The sequence below is a fragment of the Dermacentor albipictus genome, chromosome 10 (assembly GCF_038994185.2).
Source record: "Dermacentor albipictus isolate Rhodes 1998 colony chromosome 10, USDA_Dalb.pri_finalv2, whole genome shotgun sequence".
NCBI lineage: Eukaryota > Metazoa > Arthropoda > Arachnida > Ixodida > Ixodidae > Dermacentor > Dermacentor albipictus.
The window spans coordinates 66,766,550-66,785,936 of record NC_091830.1 but is presented as its reverse complement, the minus strand read 5'-3'; the positions used below and the strand labels follow the sequence as shown (position 1 = coordinate 66,785,936).

The 19,387-nt window shown below is 44.7% G+C and overlaps 1 protein-coding gene across 6 annotated transcripts in view; it reads left to right on the top strand.

Annotated features, from left to right (window-relative positions):
- The window catches only part of LOC135898554 (venom metalloproteinase antarease-like TserMP_B), a 37,304-nt gene that overhangs the window by 3,877 nt on the left and 14,040 nt on the right, over window positions 1-19,387 (top strand). For all 6 annotated transcript variants that reach the window (XM_070527180.1, XM_065427583.1, XM_065427574.1 and 3 more), the window contains 6 exons: window positions 1,027-1,150; window positions 9,567-9,718; window positions 11,900-11,971; window positions 14,416-14,540; window positions 14,759-14,808; window positions 19,278-19,386. In XM_070527180.1, coding sequence (XP_070383281.1) covers window positions 1,027-1,150; window positions 9,567-9,718; window positions 11,900-11,971; window positions 14,416-14,540; window positions 14,759-14,808; window positions 19,278-19,386 — 632 coding nt within the window. The remainder of the gene's footprint in view (window positions 1-1,026; window positions 1,151-9,566; window positions 9,719-11,899; window positions 11,972-14,415; window positions 14,541-14,758; window positions 14,809-19,277; window position 19,387) is intronic.

The following is a 19,387-nucleotide window of genomic DNA, read 5'->3' as shown; positions in this document are numbered from 1 at the left end:
GAAGTGGTGCACAGAAAGACACTTCTCGTTCAGCTGGAAGTTGTGGCGGTTGCTGCAAGGGTGATGCCACGTAACTTAGCATAAGTGGCCGTTCATTGGGGCAGAGGGCTTGGGCCTTGGACGCACGCCACTGATGCTAATTTTTCCCTCATGACGTTACGTAGGCCGCTATTAGACGACACTATAGGGACGTCAAAACCACACGGTGAAATTCTTGCATCCAATTCGTCACGGATGCTGGTACCGATTAGTGCACCCAACTTATTGTCGTTGGTTGCCTTGCGATCAGGCACGTCAAACTGCAAACGAATCTAATGAAGTTCATGGAGGTGCTCGCCCGTAGCGATGATGTCATCTAATGTATTGGGGTTCATCACGACATGAGCATTAAACACAATGGTCCCAATGCTTTTCAATAAATGGCACACACGGTCGATCACCGTCACGGATGTGTTGACACGGCCGCAAATGGCGAGCACGTCTTCTATGTATGAAGTGCGCGACTCGCCGGAGTGCAAGAACACGCTCGGCTAGGTGCTTGTTGAGAACCTCTGAGTCGACAGTGAGGACGTCGAAATTCTGCCGCAGTTACTGTTCAAAACAGATTCATGGGCGACGTCCATGGTCGAGAAACCAAGGCTTCGCAACGTTGGTTCGACGGAAGGCTACATCAACGTGCTTCACGGAATCATCTCAATAGTTTAATGCACTCACGCGGTCGTAATGTTCTGACCATTCCCAAACATAGTCGACGCGGAGACTAGCGAACATCTGGGGTTGCATCTGATGGCTATTGACGGTTTAAGAAAACGTTCCCGCAGGAGAACGCATGACGGAAACTGCCCTGTTCGGCTACTGCTTTTGCGACATGGTGGAGGGCAGTTGCTACAAGCGGCGACCGGCGCGGAGCCTCAGAAATGAGCTCGATTGAGTTTCCCCCCGATAGCGAGTTTCATAGCGAGCTCCATAGCGAGTTCGTAGCCGAACCAGGCGTAGAGTAACTGAATCGAGTATTTTCTTCCGCAGGAAGGCATTGTAAACAGCAACCTAAGAATAAAGCCCCTTCTGATGGCCAATCGTACACTTCGAGGTGAAATGCTCCATCTCCTTTACGAAGTTCAAGAAAAGACAGAGAGCTTCATAAATTTCGGTAAATAATTTTATCTCATTTATCGATTATTGTTACCCATTTATTTGACAATATAGCTGTGAACGCAGTTTTTTTCAGCATGTTATCATTAGGAACCGCATCAATACTACTTTTTGTAGTATTGTAAGATTCTAGTGTGTCAACTTTACTGCTTCATAACGAACATCCAGTGTCGATTGCATGTAACGCAAAAAAATATTCAAACTATAAGCTTGCTGGAATAGGCATCCCTCACAGAAAGATTCATTAACTGTTGTAGCAGTGAAATCCAATTAAATGTAGAACGTGTTTTTGAGCAGAAAATTGGCTGTTTTTCTGTAATCGTATTGTGCTATACGTGCTAAAGATTCGAGAATAAGGGTAGTACGTACTTTAAGAACTATTAAAGCTGATGCAGCAACAGTAACCTAGTTGATTCAAACACGTACCTGCAAGTTTCCTAATTGATAGGCCAATTTTATTACGGTTATAAACCACAGTTTGTTTGATCTGAGCATGAAATCGCCTGCTATCAAGTGGCTTCTGTCCTGCAATGCAATATTACATTTACCAATTTTCCCTACCTACGCCACTGCCATTTACGCTGAACTTCTCAGTTCTATTATTTGCTCATTGCTCATTCATTCGCTTTTGCTCATGCTACCTTGGTATACTCAGAGTTTGACAACCTACGTCAGTATCGCACTATTGTAATGATCGCATTCTTTTATGTTCGAGGACAACATAACTCGGAAATTCATAATTGTAAAGAATCTGCCACACGCCCTCGAGCATATTACATACAACGTCCATCTAAAATACATGCCTTCTAATGTATACTATCGATTCATGTGTCTGTATGTCTAAATGGGCTCTATGTGGGCTGATTTATCTAAACACAAGCAAACCAACAATCATGAGCGGTTTGTTGGTCTCGTGCCATGTATTAGACATTCCATTTGTGTTTTTGATAACATAATATGGCATGTGGCTCCAAGTTTAAGGCTTTATCACTAAAAATATTTGGTCAATAAATGTAAGCCTACAGTATTATTAAACAGGGCAGTAAAATATTGAAACCTCACCTATTAGGGACCTTCCCTTTTTAGAAGACCACCTAGTACTTCACAAGTTAATGGCTGCAGTACTTCCATAAATAATCATAGCGACTGTTGTTTGATAAGTTATGAGGTGTGGCCTCAGACTATGGGTAATGTATGGTTTTTACAGCGTAAGCTGTTATGCGCTCATTCCATCAGCCGCTTCGCTTGGCGATATTGTCCGCCACCGCCGTCACTACCGGTGCTCTCATCAAGCTCATACCTACTATGGGAGACTGACCAAGAAAGGGTTGGATTGTTTTGAGGAGAAAAAGATTTAGGAGGGGTGAAAAGACACACTATGAAAAACATGTGTGCCGTACTTGAGGATATCAAGCAGGCTGGGTGATTACTTGTCACCACCCCATTCGAAAAGGGGTGCCATTAAATACTAATCATTGTCACCATAATCTTCTTTAACATCGTATCGTGCCACTTCTCAAGGGAGCGCACTTTGTATTGCAGTTACATGTCATTACACAAGGTGGCATGTCATGTGGCAGTTGCATAGGTAGCGGTACAAGCTAGTTTGCGCTCCCTATCGAGAATGTGGCTCCTACCTGATATGGGCGATTGGGCAAGAAGGGAATGAATTGTTTTGAGGAATATAAAAAATATTAAGTAGATGTATTAAAGAGTGCTAGAACAAAAAACATGTATAGATATGTCATACCATATAGATCAAGTAGGCTAGGCAACTTTTTGTTACAGGCCGCTTGAAAGGGGATGCCAACAGATCATCATCATCCTCAGTAGGATCAACAGAATCGAATCGTACCACTTCTCACGCGCGAAGTGACATGCGTGCCGCGTAGGGTCGATACGTCCAAGCTTTGCATTATAGTTTCGTCGTATTTCACTAGGCAACCCGACAAGTAGCAGTTGCATGTTGCATGGAGCTGGACCTGGTTATCTCAAGCAGGCTGAACTTTATGCCACCACCTGCTACCGAAGTCGATGCCAATCAATCATCAATATCCTCAACAGCATCTTATCGCATCAAGGGTAAAGAGATGTGTCATGTGCGCTCCGTAGACTCGATATCGGCATTTACACTTCGGATAATTTATGGCTTTGCCTCACAAGTTAGGAACCGCTACTGAAGAAGTGAACATATGAACTACGCGCGCGGCTACAACCAGCCAACGTCGAGCTCATCAGACTGCTTTTCAGACAGCAGCACAAAGCATAGCTCGCCTTCAACAGCGGGCGGGCAGTTAAGAACGTTCTGCTGAGAACAAGGGAAAGTGTCTTCGCCGCGAACAGCCTCTAGTTCGTGCTCCCGTAAATGGTGTTCCTATGAAGCAGTTCCTCCTGCTTACACTGTAATTTTGGTGGGTGTACCACCAAAGGCTCAGGATTTCTACTTTTTTGCACTTGAGAAGAATGAGCTATCTGCGAAACGTCGGGAGATATTTCCTTGAAAAGAAAACCTGTGCTTCTACTACATCCGTCATTCCTCATTTCTCGCGTCAAGACTTGTTTCGTGACTAAATAAGGTCACCTTAGGCTGACAAAATGTTTCTCTTTCTCTATGCATAGCCCTGGTTTTATATAAGATTACCATAGTAAATGACACTAGTTAAATACCACCGGCATGGTAAGGCGTCTTTCCTTGCCTCCTTCCGGCTGAATTTCTCTTCTGAGCCCATCATATCCTTATCCGTATATGCAAATGCCACTTGTTCGTCTTGTTCTACGTCAGATCTAGACATTGGTACGTGGCTGTTGGAAGAACTGTAAAGTTTAGTATACTGTAGCGCACAGTTAGAGATAAGGTGCCTCAGAAAGGCTGGGGTACGTTTCGATAGGTGGACCTATCATCGTCAAAGGCAGCCTTGTAATTCTTGGTAGGTTACTTTCAACATGGTAATAAGGTAGTGTCAAGTGCACTCGTTGCTGGCGGTGGCTGCTTGTAAAGAACAGGCTCAAAATATAATTAGCACCCTCATTTGATGTTTCTCAACGTGGTTTCGAATACGAGGGAGAACGAGTGGGGATTGGGAAGGCGGATGTATAAAGAAATTAGAGAAATGTATAAACAGAGTGGCTTTGGTAGGTTGTTGGGGCAGGGATTGGGAGAGGATCAGAAAACTCATCAGAACCTAACATAAACAGTCACAGGCGGCGTGCGTTTATGGTTTTAGAGGAGGCGGTCAGCCGGTGGGGTCAGCCGGCATTGGAGGTAAAGGAAAGATCTGGAAAAAGAGGATAAGGTGAGCCTATGAGTCCACATTAAGTCCTGGCATAACGTATTGTTATGCTTTTGTTGTAGGTATAATAAATAATGTTTAAGGTACTGCTTTTAGACATTTTTACCAGTTCAGGTGCAAATTAATTATTTCCACAACAAGAATTTTGAATCACATTGGATTATAGCTCTGTAACACACTGCAACATATTTCACAGAATAAAACCAATTTTATATCTTGCCCCAAAAAGGTAACAGTTAACTAGCATCCAGAGTTGTACACACGGCGCCTTAATGGCACCCTTCGTCTTTTGACTAGGAGTGAGGCTTCACGGTTAGAAATCGTTTGTCTCGATTAATTTGCTTCAGAACGCAAGCAATTTTTGGACACGTCAGAGTGCTACAACACTGGATTTCATATTTTAGTATGACACCCTTGCGTTAGTAAACTCGGGACCTGAATTGCATTCATGATTCTCGCATTCTTGAGCGGAGGTCGTAGCGACGTGCTATGGCCAGTGGTTGACGGCATCATACCTTCTGGAGTTTTGGGGCATTGCATAAATGTTTCTGAACTTGGTTAGATCACTGAGCATTTCTTCAGTAAATTACTTTAAAGAGTACGGGAAAGGCTCCAGCGTAGCGGTTGCTTCTCGGTGATTGAAATTTCAATGGGTGCTTGTAGGCATAAAATTCTTATCAATCCACTTCACTTCCGTTTTCTGTTTACATTTAGGCTGGGGTGGCTCGGGCGGCTGGGGCTCTTCGTCCTCACCAGCAGGACCTGTTGCCTGTTGTTCACTCCCTCGAGACTGTGCTCAGGTGCAATAAAGATAGGGAAAAGAAATGCGAGAATTAGACAATCACTGGTATTACTACAGAATTTTTGGGAAACTGACATCATTACTTCAACTGCCTCATCCACCTCATTGTCCGGGAAGACTTTGATGCATTTCCATCGGCAATATTTAATAAAAATTGCTCAGCTGCTAACATGGCTGCTCTTTTTATTGAGCGGGAGTGCTCTTCAAGGCCTACCAGACGCAAAGCACGCTCTACAAATCAGTACAACGCGCGTAAATAGCGTGAGCTATTTACGTGTGTCTCCTAGGATTGCAGGCATTCAGGCGCTCTGTGCAAGTTTCAGCACGCAAATATCTTTCTCTTAGTAGTAGGAGATTCGCTCGAGTTAAGCTAAATTAAGTTTTATCAGCAAACGTTAGATACCTAAAGAAAAATCACAATAAAAATAATTTGCTATCCAGCACGTGTGCCCGCAAAATTATTTGATTTTGAGGAGTACTCTCGTGCTGATCCGTAGAATGCAGAGGCGTGCATCTTGAATGGCTATTTGCGCTTGAGTTTTCTAATCCTAAAGCGACATGACATTAGGGGTCAATTTGTGATGCACCTACGAAACTGCCGAGAGTGAATGAATTCCCCAAGTGGCATTTGTCATGCGCCGGTGGGTGATTCAAGTTCGCGTGACCCAACGTGGACACCGTCGCTGAAGGCGTTAGTAGGCATTTAAACTTGTGTATGACGTATGTTTCCGTACATATCCTTTCGCGCGGAGCATAGAAATTTGTTTCTACTTTATAGAGCCTCGTTTCATGTAATATACCGCCATGTTCAACTAGTTGTCTTGCCACTGCTTTAGCTAAAGTGTGTTTTGTATCTGTGCGATGGTCATACATTCTTGTATGAATTTGTTGTCCTGCCTCACTCATATACTGCTTGCTAGAAGTCGCACTCTCTAGACGGCAGACTAGGTTGATTGACGTGCAGGCGAAACTTAAAAATTAAATTATGGGGTTTTACGTGCCAAAACCACTTTCTGATTATGAGGCACGCCGTAGTGGATGGATGGATGGATCGATGAAACTTTATTAGCCGTAGTGGAGGACTCCGGCAACTTTGACCACCAGGGGTTCTTTAACGTGCACCTAAATTTAAGCACATCGGTATTTTCGCATTTCGCCCCTATCGGAATGCGGCCGCCGTGGCCGGGATTCGACCTCGCGACGTCGTGCTAAGCAGCCCAACACCATAGCCACTGAGCAACCACGGCGGGTTGCAGGTGAAACTCAAAGTCTCCTTCTGAAAGTATTCCAACGCGGCACTTTTTACTGTAGCAGAAGATTGTATATGTTTGCAGATACAGCACCTAGAAGGGCCTCCGGGACCGAATCTTGGCTTCATATTTGCCATCTTTAGGCATGCACAAGAATGTTCTTGCAAATAGTGCTTTCTGTGTAGGCTACTGTGGCGAGGTGAAAAGTTTCTGGTTGCTTTTAGAATAGGGTAGTATTTATAGAGGACGCTGTTCATGTTTGGGGGCACATTTGAGAATAGACCAGTAAGAAGAGACGTTATTCTTGTGATCCTAGGACGAGGTTTGAGGACGTCAGCTCATTTGAGTTTGGTTGCATCGGTGTCAGCTTTACTGAAAGGCAGTGTTCGTTCGGGGCGTTCATTTTCATTTACGTAGATTACTGCTACCGATACAATGGCCAGCCAGGTATATCGAAGTAGAATCCTCCCAGATTCTGCCACTGCTGGCTTCCACAATTTTCTCTCCATAGCCTGATCGTAATACTCTTGTTTAGGTATGTGTAATTACGGCTGAAGTTTGTCAACGCCGATTTTGCTTTTCCTCCAACTAGTCGAGCGATGCCTCTTGCGGTGTAAATTTAACGGTTGAGCAGTAAATTACGGTCGCCATCGAAGACGCCTTGTACGTCTCCTGATATGTTGGTGGCGATGGAAATGATCATGCTTGAGCGAGGTGGTATGCACATAGCCTTCGAGCACATTCAAGGCACTGTAACTTACGACCCTATACAGGTGGTGTCATTTCGTCCATGGAGAACGTGGTCAGCCTGGATCACAAGTTGATGACTGCACCTGCTTAGCTGAGCAAGTCCAGGCCTACCATTACCTCCTGTGAGCATTGTTACACGATCCCTAACATCGCAAGGTAAGACTGGTCATGTTGGTCCTGCCAATTCCGGTCGGTGTTATTAGGTGCCTTCCAGCTATCTCATATCGTCCATGGAGGCTTCAGTTTCTTCAACTTTGCATCTAAGGATTCACTGATAATCAAACAGCCGGCTACTGCGGCAACTTGAGCGGGGATGTTTTGGATTATATATATATATATATATGAACGTCAGGGCAGGTGGTTCTTCACCTTGCATTGCAGTTACGTAACGTCGGATCTCGGCTCAGTCGCGTTTTCCTGGCGCTCTTACGCCGGGTCGGCGGGTTTTATCGAGACGGTTCTTTCTTGACTTCGAGGCTTCGCTCGAGTGACGTCCTGTCGTCTCTACATCGCCGAGATGTATGTTACATCGTCAACAGCAAAGAAGGAGCAGCAACCACGCCTCCAATCGTTGCTGCTTTTAGCTTCCCTGATATGCGGTAATGAACCGGCTGCGAGTAGGGCCCGTATAGGGTCAGCGCTGCGGCGAGCGAGAACGCCCTGGTGAACGAGAACATCGTTGAGGCTTGTGCTGTGTCAGTGCGAGGTCGCTGGTGATGCCTCGTGGACGTTCGCCTAGTTTTGTGAGCGGTGCGTCGACGACTAACCTTCGTGGTCCTAATTCGTGGCATGAGCTCCGGCGGTACAAGCAACTCGGTTCTCCACAGTGGTAGCAGAATAGGTGGCGGCCGCTGTGCACCTAATATCCGTCATTTTTGGGGATTGCGCTGGCCCACAGGTGAGCTGGCGGGGAGCAGTGGCGGCTGGCGACGGAATTACGGTAGGGCTCGGGCAAGAGCTCGGTGGAGAAGCTTGAAGATGGGCGAAGAGGGTGTGGGACATCGATTCCGGTTCGCATTGCGACCATTCGGACTCCACCTCGAAAACTTCCAGTGAGCGCTAAATGGCCTTCATTAAAAATGTCAGGGATCGGGACGAGCCCAAGAAAACATCTTGCTTCATTGGCGTACACTGTTACTGGCGGTCTATCGGTTGTCGCCCGAGCCTAGTTCTTGGAATTCACACTTGTGCGTGAGCACTTGACTGTTATATTTCCTTTATTTGCATTTGAAGCCTCTTCGCGATAGCTGTGACGCTCCACGGCTATCTTGGACGGGTTGCTGAATAATCTAACGAAAAGGACTTGTTTCATAACCAGCACGAGGAAGCGGACTTTCCTTTCTTCGGACATGTCTGGATCGGCGTAACGAAACAGAAAAACCCCCTCTGTTTCCGACAACACTCGTACAGTTTTCACTAAGGTATTTCAGAAGCTATCTCACCTTGTCAGGCTAGATTCACTACTCTTGAACCAAGTCCCGGTGGCCTCTTGCAAGACGAAGTAAGTAAGCATGCTGTAACTTGTCGTCGGAGCTCCAGTTGTTTAATGTAGAGATACTTGCATATGTGCTCATCCAGTTTTCCCGATCTTCAAACATGAACCGGGGAAGACCGGCTTCCTGGGCGGTTGCAGCCTGACGGGGAACGCTGGGGCTGCCATTGTGGTTGTGGACTTGTCCGCAGTTTCTATGGTTTTCTCGGAAAGAGGTCCGTAATCCAGTAGTAGTTCTTCTTACATGCGGCTATACTGCTAGTTAGTCGCAACGTACTCATGGCTTGTACTTGCAGGGAGTGTCTGGTACAGAACGAAGTGAAGAACGACGCAGTGTCCATACTTGGAGTTTTCCTACTCTAGGATAGTTACGGTCGATAACAAAGACAACAAATAGAATCAATTGCAAGAACCTAGAACACTCTGATACGTGCACGCGTGTCCTTCGCCAAGCAATAACATTCAACATTCGTTAGGTGATAAAAAATATAACTGGAAAGATATAAACATGTACACGTATCAATATCATTGCACTTTCTCCTCTTTGTATGTTTCTCTCTCTCCCTCTCTCATAGGACGCGATTTTGCATAAGAAGGACCTTCCATAACGGTTCCTTGACAAGTTTGTATGATAACTTCATGAACGCAGGTTGCTTAACCAGGTTCACCTTTTTTTAAATTCTGCTGAAGCCTAACTCAAGCTTTTTGCTAGAATCAGCAACAGTCACATCTCTAACTCACACAAATGTACACTTTGCTTTAGTTCTTGGTTAAAAAAAGATAGTGAGACAAAATAACGATATTCTCGATCATATTGATCCACATTTTAGGCAGCGGACGAATTTGGCGACAAATTTTTAGACAAATAGCCCACGTCGAAATATTCGTCGTAGAGCTTCACATCGTCTCCGATAAAGAGCACCAGAAATATTTTAAAACGAAGGAGGATCTTATTGCATACATGGCTGTGATGACAAACGCAGTGAGTATGTTTACCTACATCCACAAAAATAATTTCTGGTCGTTCTCAATCTGACTGCACCACATAAGATCTATACACTTTTCTGTGTGTTAGCTCTGTTTATGCAACCTTTGGACTCACACACAAATCCATCCAACATTTTGCATCCATCTTTCTCCCAATCTGATGTGCTGTACCCGGAAACAATCATCTTCACCAGGGAAGCTTAGGCAATACTCTCTGCTGGTAAACAAATCAAGAAAGTAAAGCTATACAAGACCCTTATATAGAGGGACTCTCTAAGCGTCGTAAAAGCCCCAAGGTTGAGTTTTATTCTGTTATTGGCATATCGTACATATCTCAACAGCAAGTCATTATATACTGGATACCTGGACATTCACGGCATTGAGGGTGATTTGATGGCTGACCCAATTGCCACACCAATTGCATCGCAATGTATCTCTCATACCGGCGCTATCCCTGCCCTGTGTTTAACTCCTTTTCTCCGAAAGAAATAAAAAAATTACTGGCAGCACTTGCGGGATGCCGAAACAAATAGTAAGTTTCACCTAAATAATCCACTAATATGTTATTGGCACTGCGGAATGAAAACACGACCAAACACACTACGAGAAAATGTCCTATTCTGTCGTCTCAGGATCGGACACACATGTGACACACACACGTTTTTTGCTGAGTGGAAAGGAACCACCAACCTGTGGTATATGTGGTCAACGGCTGATGGTCCTCTACGTCTTCCTAGAGCGTCGGGAAGCCGAAATAGAGAGAAGAAAAGGTTTTCCTGCAATATACCGGCAGCGCACCCTCCTTCATCCCGTAATGTTTCATGCTTCAGGTTGGTTTTTTGACACCAGACTAGCCCTAAGTTTGTTAAATGACGTTGTCGTATGCTTTGTTATCTGTACGATTTCACGATTTCGTAGCGCGTCTTCTCTCCAGAGGATATCGTTGTGATACTACTTTAGTACAGCACATGCCTCCAAGCATTTTGCGTTTCAAGGGTTCTGTTAAGGCATTAGTGCTTCTTGTAAACGTATGCCTTGATGTATTTTATTGTATCACCATTTTTTTCACAACCTATCTTTCGTGTGCCCAGTACACCTCATTAGACATTGTCATAATGATATTACGTGTAGGTTTTACGGATTTTGTAGCCACCATTTTAGGCCACTTTATTGCCACGTCGCACCTGCCTCTCGGAATTTATCGATACACTGCGAACTCATCAACTCTTGCCTGGCACTATGGTCATAATTTCCCCGTCTACCATAGAACAACAAATTCATCACAGACTAGAATTACGTTATCTGCAACAGGTGATTTTTTAATTATGGAAATCTTATTAATCAACACCACGTATTTAAGCAAACACTACATCTACACAAATTTCAATTGACAGTATTCTGCTCCTTACCCGTGTCAGTTGTTATTCGCTCCTCAAATATGCAGGAAAGGCGTTGAATGAGCTCCTAGGCAAAAATTTTTAATGAGTTGAATAAGGTTTAAAGTATGGATATGGGACGACAAACAGGTTCGACACAATGCTAACGCATTTCTCCGACATGAACCGCTGAAACTCCACACAATTTTTTAATGTATGACCACTTGTCGTAAAAACGATATCTGTCGCAACATAAAACCATGAAACTACTTATTAGCAGTCAAATGGATCACAAAGAAGCATTCGAGCGATAAAAGCAAAAGAAAATATATACGTACGAAAACCAGGAACCCAGCGTTTATGAATTTTAAACCGCTCCGTGTTCCGCCGTTATAGTCAATGCTCTCGTTGTTGTGAACATAAGAATGCAACCAGTCTGTTTAGAACCTTCATTGGGATCTGATTAGCATATTCATGTTGCATCTGTGATTTTTGTTGGAGCTGCAGAACAAGGTCTAAAGGCCGCTTGCACACTGTGACCGTGGAGTTCAGCAATGCACCTCCTTTCGAACGCATATCTCTGTTATCTGATAATTTTTCTCATACACCATGGCGTTTCCAGCACCAAAGAGGAGATTATATTTCGCTAAATTATTTTTTGCTATCCCTCAATTCCTTTGAGCTTTAGACGAATATTTATAGATGTAATAAGGTGGTTGTGTTAACGGTATCTTTTAATAGGTAATGGATGTTATCATCCACATCTTTGGAAATGCTGATAAACTCACCGTATGCTTTAGGTGAACTTAAGATATCTGGACATGACGAAACCAAAGATAAAGTTCATGCTAGTCGGAGTAACAAGGAGTTTGGTAAGTATATTTCCTTATTGCACAAATCTGTTCCTTGAGTTGAATCTCGTTTCATTATTCGGAACTATCATAAATGTTCTCACAAACACAGATGATGAAAAGGTATTAATATTGTTACGTAGGAAGACGCAGACGAAAACCTATATGCAAGCATATTTACAAGGGAATACGCCGCACTTGGCCAAGAGGCAACAGCCCGCGCTAGCCTCCAGTCGTCGTCATCGTCTTCTCACTGCTCGCCTCTTCGTCATTGCAAATACTTTCCCGTAGCAATATATTTAAAAAGAAGACCTCACTGTGCAGCACCTGTAATAGCACGAATGTGCAGGCACCGGCCACTGTGAGCAAGTTCGTCTTAACAAGTGTCAAAATAATTTTGAGCATCACTTAGCCCGAACGTTATAGAGGCTGTATCTGCGAACACTTTTAAATGTCTCTAAAATTTACCCGTGGCACAGATCACAAATTCTAGTTCATGAGCTGGGCTACTCGAAGCGGCACACAATACATCCACAGGAAACTGAGATGGAAAATCAACTAATTTATAAAAATTCGCTAAAATTTTTAACTCATTACAATATGGCCCATGTTGCAATTTACAAATTCTAGCCTTGGAGTTCGCAAGGCCGTTCTTGGAACCTATTTGAAATATGCCACCCGCTTCGAAATAGAAATTCCACAACTTTGCGAAGAAATGAGTTGGCGTTCCGGTTAATTTGTTAACAAAACGTCGTTTCATGCACTCAAGCACACAAGTAACTGGAACGCCAATGCATTTCTCCGCAAAGTTCGAGATATTAAATCTCAAAACTGGTGTCGTCCTGAGATTTCGCTCCAAGTGGAACCGCCTTGCGCAGTCCACTGCTAGACTTTGTAATTTGACATATGGGTCATAAGATAGTTAGATAATATGTTCCTTGGTGAATGCCGGGTTATTAGTAGACCTTGCATTTAAACATTTTCTGCATGTAGTGTCCGCCGCTTCGAGTAGACCAGCTCATCAACTAGAATTGAGCTATCGGCCACAGGCAACCTTTAAGATATTTTGAAAATGTTCGCTGAAACGCCCTGTATAATTGCGTAGACAGTTTACTTGTCTAAGAGAACTGCCTTCGAGTGTACGTAAATAAAGGCAAGCCATAATAACAGAAATTGTAAAAGAAAACAATGAAACAATTTCCAGCAATAATTGTATCTACTATGGCAAATGTTCAACCACCAGCGCAAACGAAATTTGTGTAAATTTTGAGAAAGGTTGGTTGAAAATTTTCGTAGCTAAAATCTTAGGTACCGAGTTAGAATGTGTGGGCGATGGGTGGCGGCATCTTAGTCTCTCCGTGTGCTTGAGAAAGGGTACATAGGCTGAACGCTAGCTATTAAAGATCCGAAATAATAATGCGCATCGCCCTGTGTCAACAGCCCTATGTAATATGGCACCAGCGCACAAAGTACCTGTTTTTATAATAGTGCAGGGCTCCTTGGAAGCGCGCTGTTACTGCAGGCAATGCATAGCGAATAATTTTCAGTAGTAAAGTATGGTAAAGTCCTAGCGCCAATACAGCCTATATTTATGCAGACCGACAAAATATATGCTCAGATAATTTAGGTGTTAATGTCCCTCCAGTTGTGTTTTCTGGAGATGAGATGTGTATTTTATTAGGTTTTCATGTTTCGGTTGGAAAGTGAAAAGTGCATACACCTGCTTTTTGGGCAGAAAAAGAAGCTCGCTCTTGCTACTTGATGTGATCACAATAAGTTATTGCCATTTTCTTTATTCGCGCAGGCGTGTGCATATTGATGTTCCTTTAGAGATTAGACATTGTTTGACATCAACACCTTGTTTATTCTAGTCTGACGTGCTAGTGCGCTTTTCCCACTACTATTATAACGCAAAATTGATTACCAAGTTGTGAGATTTAAAACTGTGTTTGGTGCAAAATCTGATGCTTCATTATCATGGCCTCAAAATATGTCACGGTAATGCACATCATTAGTTCACTTTTCTACAGCACTGCTAATTCGTAAATGATTGATCAGGGATTTCGTCCCACAGTTTATGAATACTAATCGAATCTGATGCTCAGGGGCAGGATTCAACATTCCGGACACGTCTTCTACACATTATAGGCCAAAACTTAAGGTGTAAGATTTGCGCTGTCGTTGAAGTGGGCACAGTCATTTGTCGTTGGCTGCTTTTTGTAACCAACATTATCTGACGCACTGTCACTATCTCGAACAGACAATCATTATTTAGTATATTCGCACTAAAAGAAATGCGTCCTAGTAGACATGTATAAAAGTGGTAAGAATATAGGTGTCGCCCACAAGGCATATATGATTTGTTCAAGCGATGTGTTTTACTCAAAATATTCTAAAAGTAAACAATACTGCTTGTGATTATTGATGTCGTAAAAGACAGTTATCGTTTTCTGGCTTTCTTGCAGGAAGATGGTTTTGCTAAAATTATAGACGGTGCTATTATTGGGGCAGAAACATTGGACGGCTTGATAAAATATTACAAAGAAGGAAGAATCGCTGGTGCCCCTGACATGGTGCACCTCATAACTGGGTGAGCTGGCACTGGCGCCTATTTCTAAAGTGCTCGTACAAATAAAACAAAAAGTTTTCCGTAATTGAGTTACAAAGGTTCTAGCACCCTCTGACCGGGTGTCATAGGTTGAGCTCCACACTTCAAAAAAAACATAAACCCTTCTGTTTAGAATTTTGGCCGCTAACATGGACGCTAACACGACACAATAAAATGAGAAATGCTCTATTTGCTTGTAGCCGAGACATGGCCCGCTATGAAGATGGCGTTCTGGATAGAAGCTACGACGGTGAGTTTACATGTTTTGTAAATAAATAACACTGCTGCGTTGTTAGGGAACAAGGCTCTAATTTTAATGTGGGTACAATATTTCACGAATCGAAATTGGCAAACTCGTGAGCCGAGACAAGGCCTAAAAGGTCTCATGAGAAGGGAATTTTCTCATGAGAAGTTACAGACCAACCTAAAGTGCCTGGCATATTAAGCACAATTACATGATGTTTAGAGGTAGTGATTATTTATCCAGTGTTATGTAATTAAAACAAATCTCTGTTGGCATCAGCGGCTAGAGAATCACAGGGGACATCAGATGAGTGCTTTTCATTCCAGCTTGACACGTGTGCACAACCTTGTGGGGTCTGCCTCCGTGGTTAGATAATGTTTTTTTTAATAGCCTGTCCTACTACCCTGGCCTTAGTTTGAAGTACTCGATACTAAGCCTACTTTTACACTCGTACTCACGTCACGGGTTTGGTATTGTGAAACAGCTTCCAGTTTCATGCGATTTCGAAAGTGTAGGATTTCTCTGCAACTCATACATTTATTGATCTGCAATAATATAGCTGCACTGGAGCAGATGGAAATTAAACAAACCTTATTCGTGGAACCATGCACGGCAATTTCTGCACCATTTCATGATAATATGTTGCCAAACTAGTGAGCACTTACGTTAATGCGAGCATTTTTCGTTAATGTGAGATCACTACGTGTTCATATTGCCACCAGGTGTTGTGAACCAGCGCTAAGCAAAAACCTAATACTGGGCCGTGACCTCTGCGAGATGTGGGCACTGAAGAAAACGAAGTAGAGACTAACGACGGCAGGTTTTAGAATATCTATGCTGCCAGCTGTCTGTCTTACCGCCTCTGTGCACATCTTCAGTTGTCATTTCGTGACAAGACTAGTGGAAGTGCGGGGCATGGTTCATCCGATGCCCCGATCCCCTCCTGGTTGCAGGAGTGCCTACCTTATACGAGTGAACACATGTCCACCAAGCCAGCATGCGAATCCGAGGATTGCCTCCTAAGCGTGATAATCTCTCCGAAACAGCGTCGATGACCCCATGGAGCAGTATGTAGGGAGTTCTGTACGAATGAATGACGACCTCTCCGCCGACCGTTACGCAAGGCATCACCGCAACAACTCGTTGCCTGCTTCAGAATCTACAAGTTTCAGATCTACAAGAATCACAAGAATCTACAAGAATCAGATACAACTTCGAAGATGTAGAAGGCTGGTTGATTCAGTTTGAGCGCGTTGAACAGGTCAACGAGTGGAGCGACGTAGAGAACTTAAACGTGTATTTCGTCAAATCATGGCTCAAGTTGTGCCGTTCCTTGCTTGAAATTGCACCAATGCTAATCGCCATGCACGAGCCGAACGGGTGCTCCCTTGCTGCAACCATCTGCCGAATGAGAGCGGGACGTCGTGCGGCGAGGTTATGACGCGCGTCTTTCGTTGGGTGGACCCGAACATGCCAGAGGAAAAGAATGTGCGCCATTTGATGAGTGGGGTTAAGGAAGAGCTATTCAGTGACCTTGTTTGAAGCCAGCCTAAAACCGTGGTGGAATTCGTGACCGAAGCCACCACAATAAATAAGACACCTATCTGGGTGTTTGAAACGATGGGGCCTCTATCAGCAGTTATATGCTACCAGCGTCTACTAATCACGCCGCAATCAGGAACGAGCGGACACGTTGTCGCATGCTCCCGTCGGTCCTTGCAGTAATGGCATGGACGAAGACGGCGGATTCTTTGGGGCCCTCAGCGCATCTGACCTTAATTTACGGCAGCGCGAGGACACGGAAATACGTCCTCCCATCGATCACCTAGAAGGTAAGAATGTTACAATACCGCGGCACCTTGTTGGCAGTCTCTCGGGCTTCTGTCTTCAAAGGGGGGTTGCCTACAAGAAAAAGAAAACACGAGTACCTGCGACCGAAATTGTCTGCTGGGTGTAGCTGCCGACCTCCGTGATTGCATTCTCTTTGCGGTAAGCCCGCGTCTGTACACTTGCGATCTTTACATACCCTTGCCAGAGTACGCCGCACGTATGCCAGAGTATGCGAGCCCAGGCTTTCCACCCTGGTGAAGCACCAGGTGCGAAGCTGGCGCGACTACCAACGCCAAAAATTGCCGTCTATCAAGTTTACGGGGTTAATCCAACCCATCCCATCTCCTACATCACCGTTTCACCAAATCGGCAGGGATCTTCTGCGACGACTTCCCTTGTCAGCCAGCAGAAACAAGTGCATTATAGTCCCCAGAGACTACGTGGCACGCTACGCCGAGATGAAGGCTCTGGGACGTGTCACGGCCTACAAAGTTGCCCCTATACCAACAGTTTGATGGAACGGTTAAATAAAAAAAAATTACCGACGATTACGTTACTTCCTAATGCGAAATTTGAGCGCAGCAAATAAGCTGTTTCACCTTTTCGATAGATTGAGGCAAAGAAATCGAGCAACACATGTATGCGCTATCACATAATTTTTTGTTTATTTTTCAAACGTATTCCTTTAACAAAGACTCCACTAACAGTTCTTGACAGTCATGAAGGAAGCTTTGTAGTCGGAGAAATAGACTGATATATGTTCGACTTGGTACACCAATGCTTGATTCTCAAAGACGAGATCTATACAAGTGCCTCGCGAGGTTGTCACAGCCGTGGGACGCGTTACGAGCGAGAGGAACGGGATGTTCTCCCGCATAAGTGTTAGGAAATTGCTGTTTGTCTTTATGTCAACATTAAAGTCCCCCACTACTAACATCGGTTTGGATCGATGGACGGTTAATGCGAGTTGTAAGAAGTGCACGACGTCTTTCGCGAGTGCGGTAGCGGACTCACGAAAGCGGTATCAGTCGGTCGCTGCTAGCGCTGGGGGGATGAAAGGGGGCGGAGCTGGTTACGAGGCCGACGACAACGCCGACGACGACGCGAAACCCAGGAACGGACGCCAAAGAGCCATTTGTGTAGCCAGCCCTCCTCCACAGTCTCTCCTCCTCCCTTCCATCATCCTCCCTCGCCCGGAGAGCCGACAGCGCGCATGCGCGGCGGCGGAGCAGGTTACGAGGCCGACGACAACGCCGACGACGACGCGAAACCCAGGAACGGACGCCAAAGAGCCATTTGTGTAGCCAGCCCTCCTCCACAGTCTCTCCTCCTCCCTTCCATCATCCTCCCTCGCCCGGAGAGCCGACAGCGCGCATGCGCGGCGGCGGGGCAGGTTACGAGGCCGACGACAACGCCGACGCGAAACCCAGGAACGGACGCCAAAGAGCTGCGCTCTAAAACAATGCTGACATGCTATCTATCTATCTAGATGTTCCGCATAAAACCTGGAATACCTTCTTGCCGTACGTTACGTTCGTGTACACGATCATCATAGAAAAGCCACGCGACTCAAGCCGTTCCATATCATCTACGGGTATCAGGTGCACACCATACTAGACGCAATGCTTCCGCTCGACATCGACGCTTCACATGCTTTGGGCGCCGGTATGCTTACTCAACACGCAGAAGTTCATCAACTCACGCGCATACAAATCAGGATGCAGCAAGGTAGCGACGCATGGCGCTATTACATTCGGCATCGGCAAGTCGAACACCAACTAGTTGACCAAGTCTGAGTATGGACTCTGAAACGACACCAGGCGTCGTCTGAGAAGCTGCTTAGTCGATACTTTGACCTTGCAAAGGGATACGGCGCGTTAGTGAACTACGAGATCAGTCCGGATAGAGTCGCGTCGCGTCGCTTCGGTGTTGGCAACAACATTCAAAAAATAGTCCACGTTTTTCGCCCAAACATTTATTCGCGCATTAAGGCAGCGCAGCACAAAGCTCACGCAGCTTATTCAGTTTCACGATGAAGCCCAACGTAGTCCGGTGCTTACTGTGCCTGCACTCCTCTGTTGTTCTCTGCTGTCTTGTTCAGTAAGCATCGGGTTGGTGCTTTTCTTTTAGCGGCGGCTTCATGCCACTATACTCGCGGACAACTTTATGTGGCAACAAAGGGAAAGCTGTGGGCGCATGGCTGCTGTACATGTGTTACGGCGCCAAGTTGTCCGCGAGTGTTTGACAGTTCTTTTGGCTGCCCGCAACCGACGCTGAATAGACGCAGCTTCACGTCCGATGGTTTCGTGGTCGCCAGACGTGGTAGGGAAGAGTCGCAGAACAAATAAATGTTTATATTAGGTGTTGTGCTTTTATCAGATTATCTGTTGTGATTTTGTCTGAACCGCTAGCGATATGACAATTACTGCATTGTACAGCAGTTCGAAAGCGATGCATTTAGAAGATAAATATAGAAGGGGTAATTTTTTAGATCATTTTTCGCATTTTGTACATTATGCTGTTCGCATTTTACTTGATGTGGATTGTTTGTCATGGACCTGCATTACATTAAGTGATAAATAAGAAGTTCTGTGAGCAGCATAAAGATCGAAGTAATAAAACCTTGTTCTATATTTCCTGTTCAGGAGTTTCAAATCAAGATACTGTCTGCACTAAGTACGCAGTCGGCTTAAGTGAAGATACTGCAACGTCATTCCTGGGAGTAGCTGTCATGGCTCACGAACTTGCTCATGTG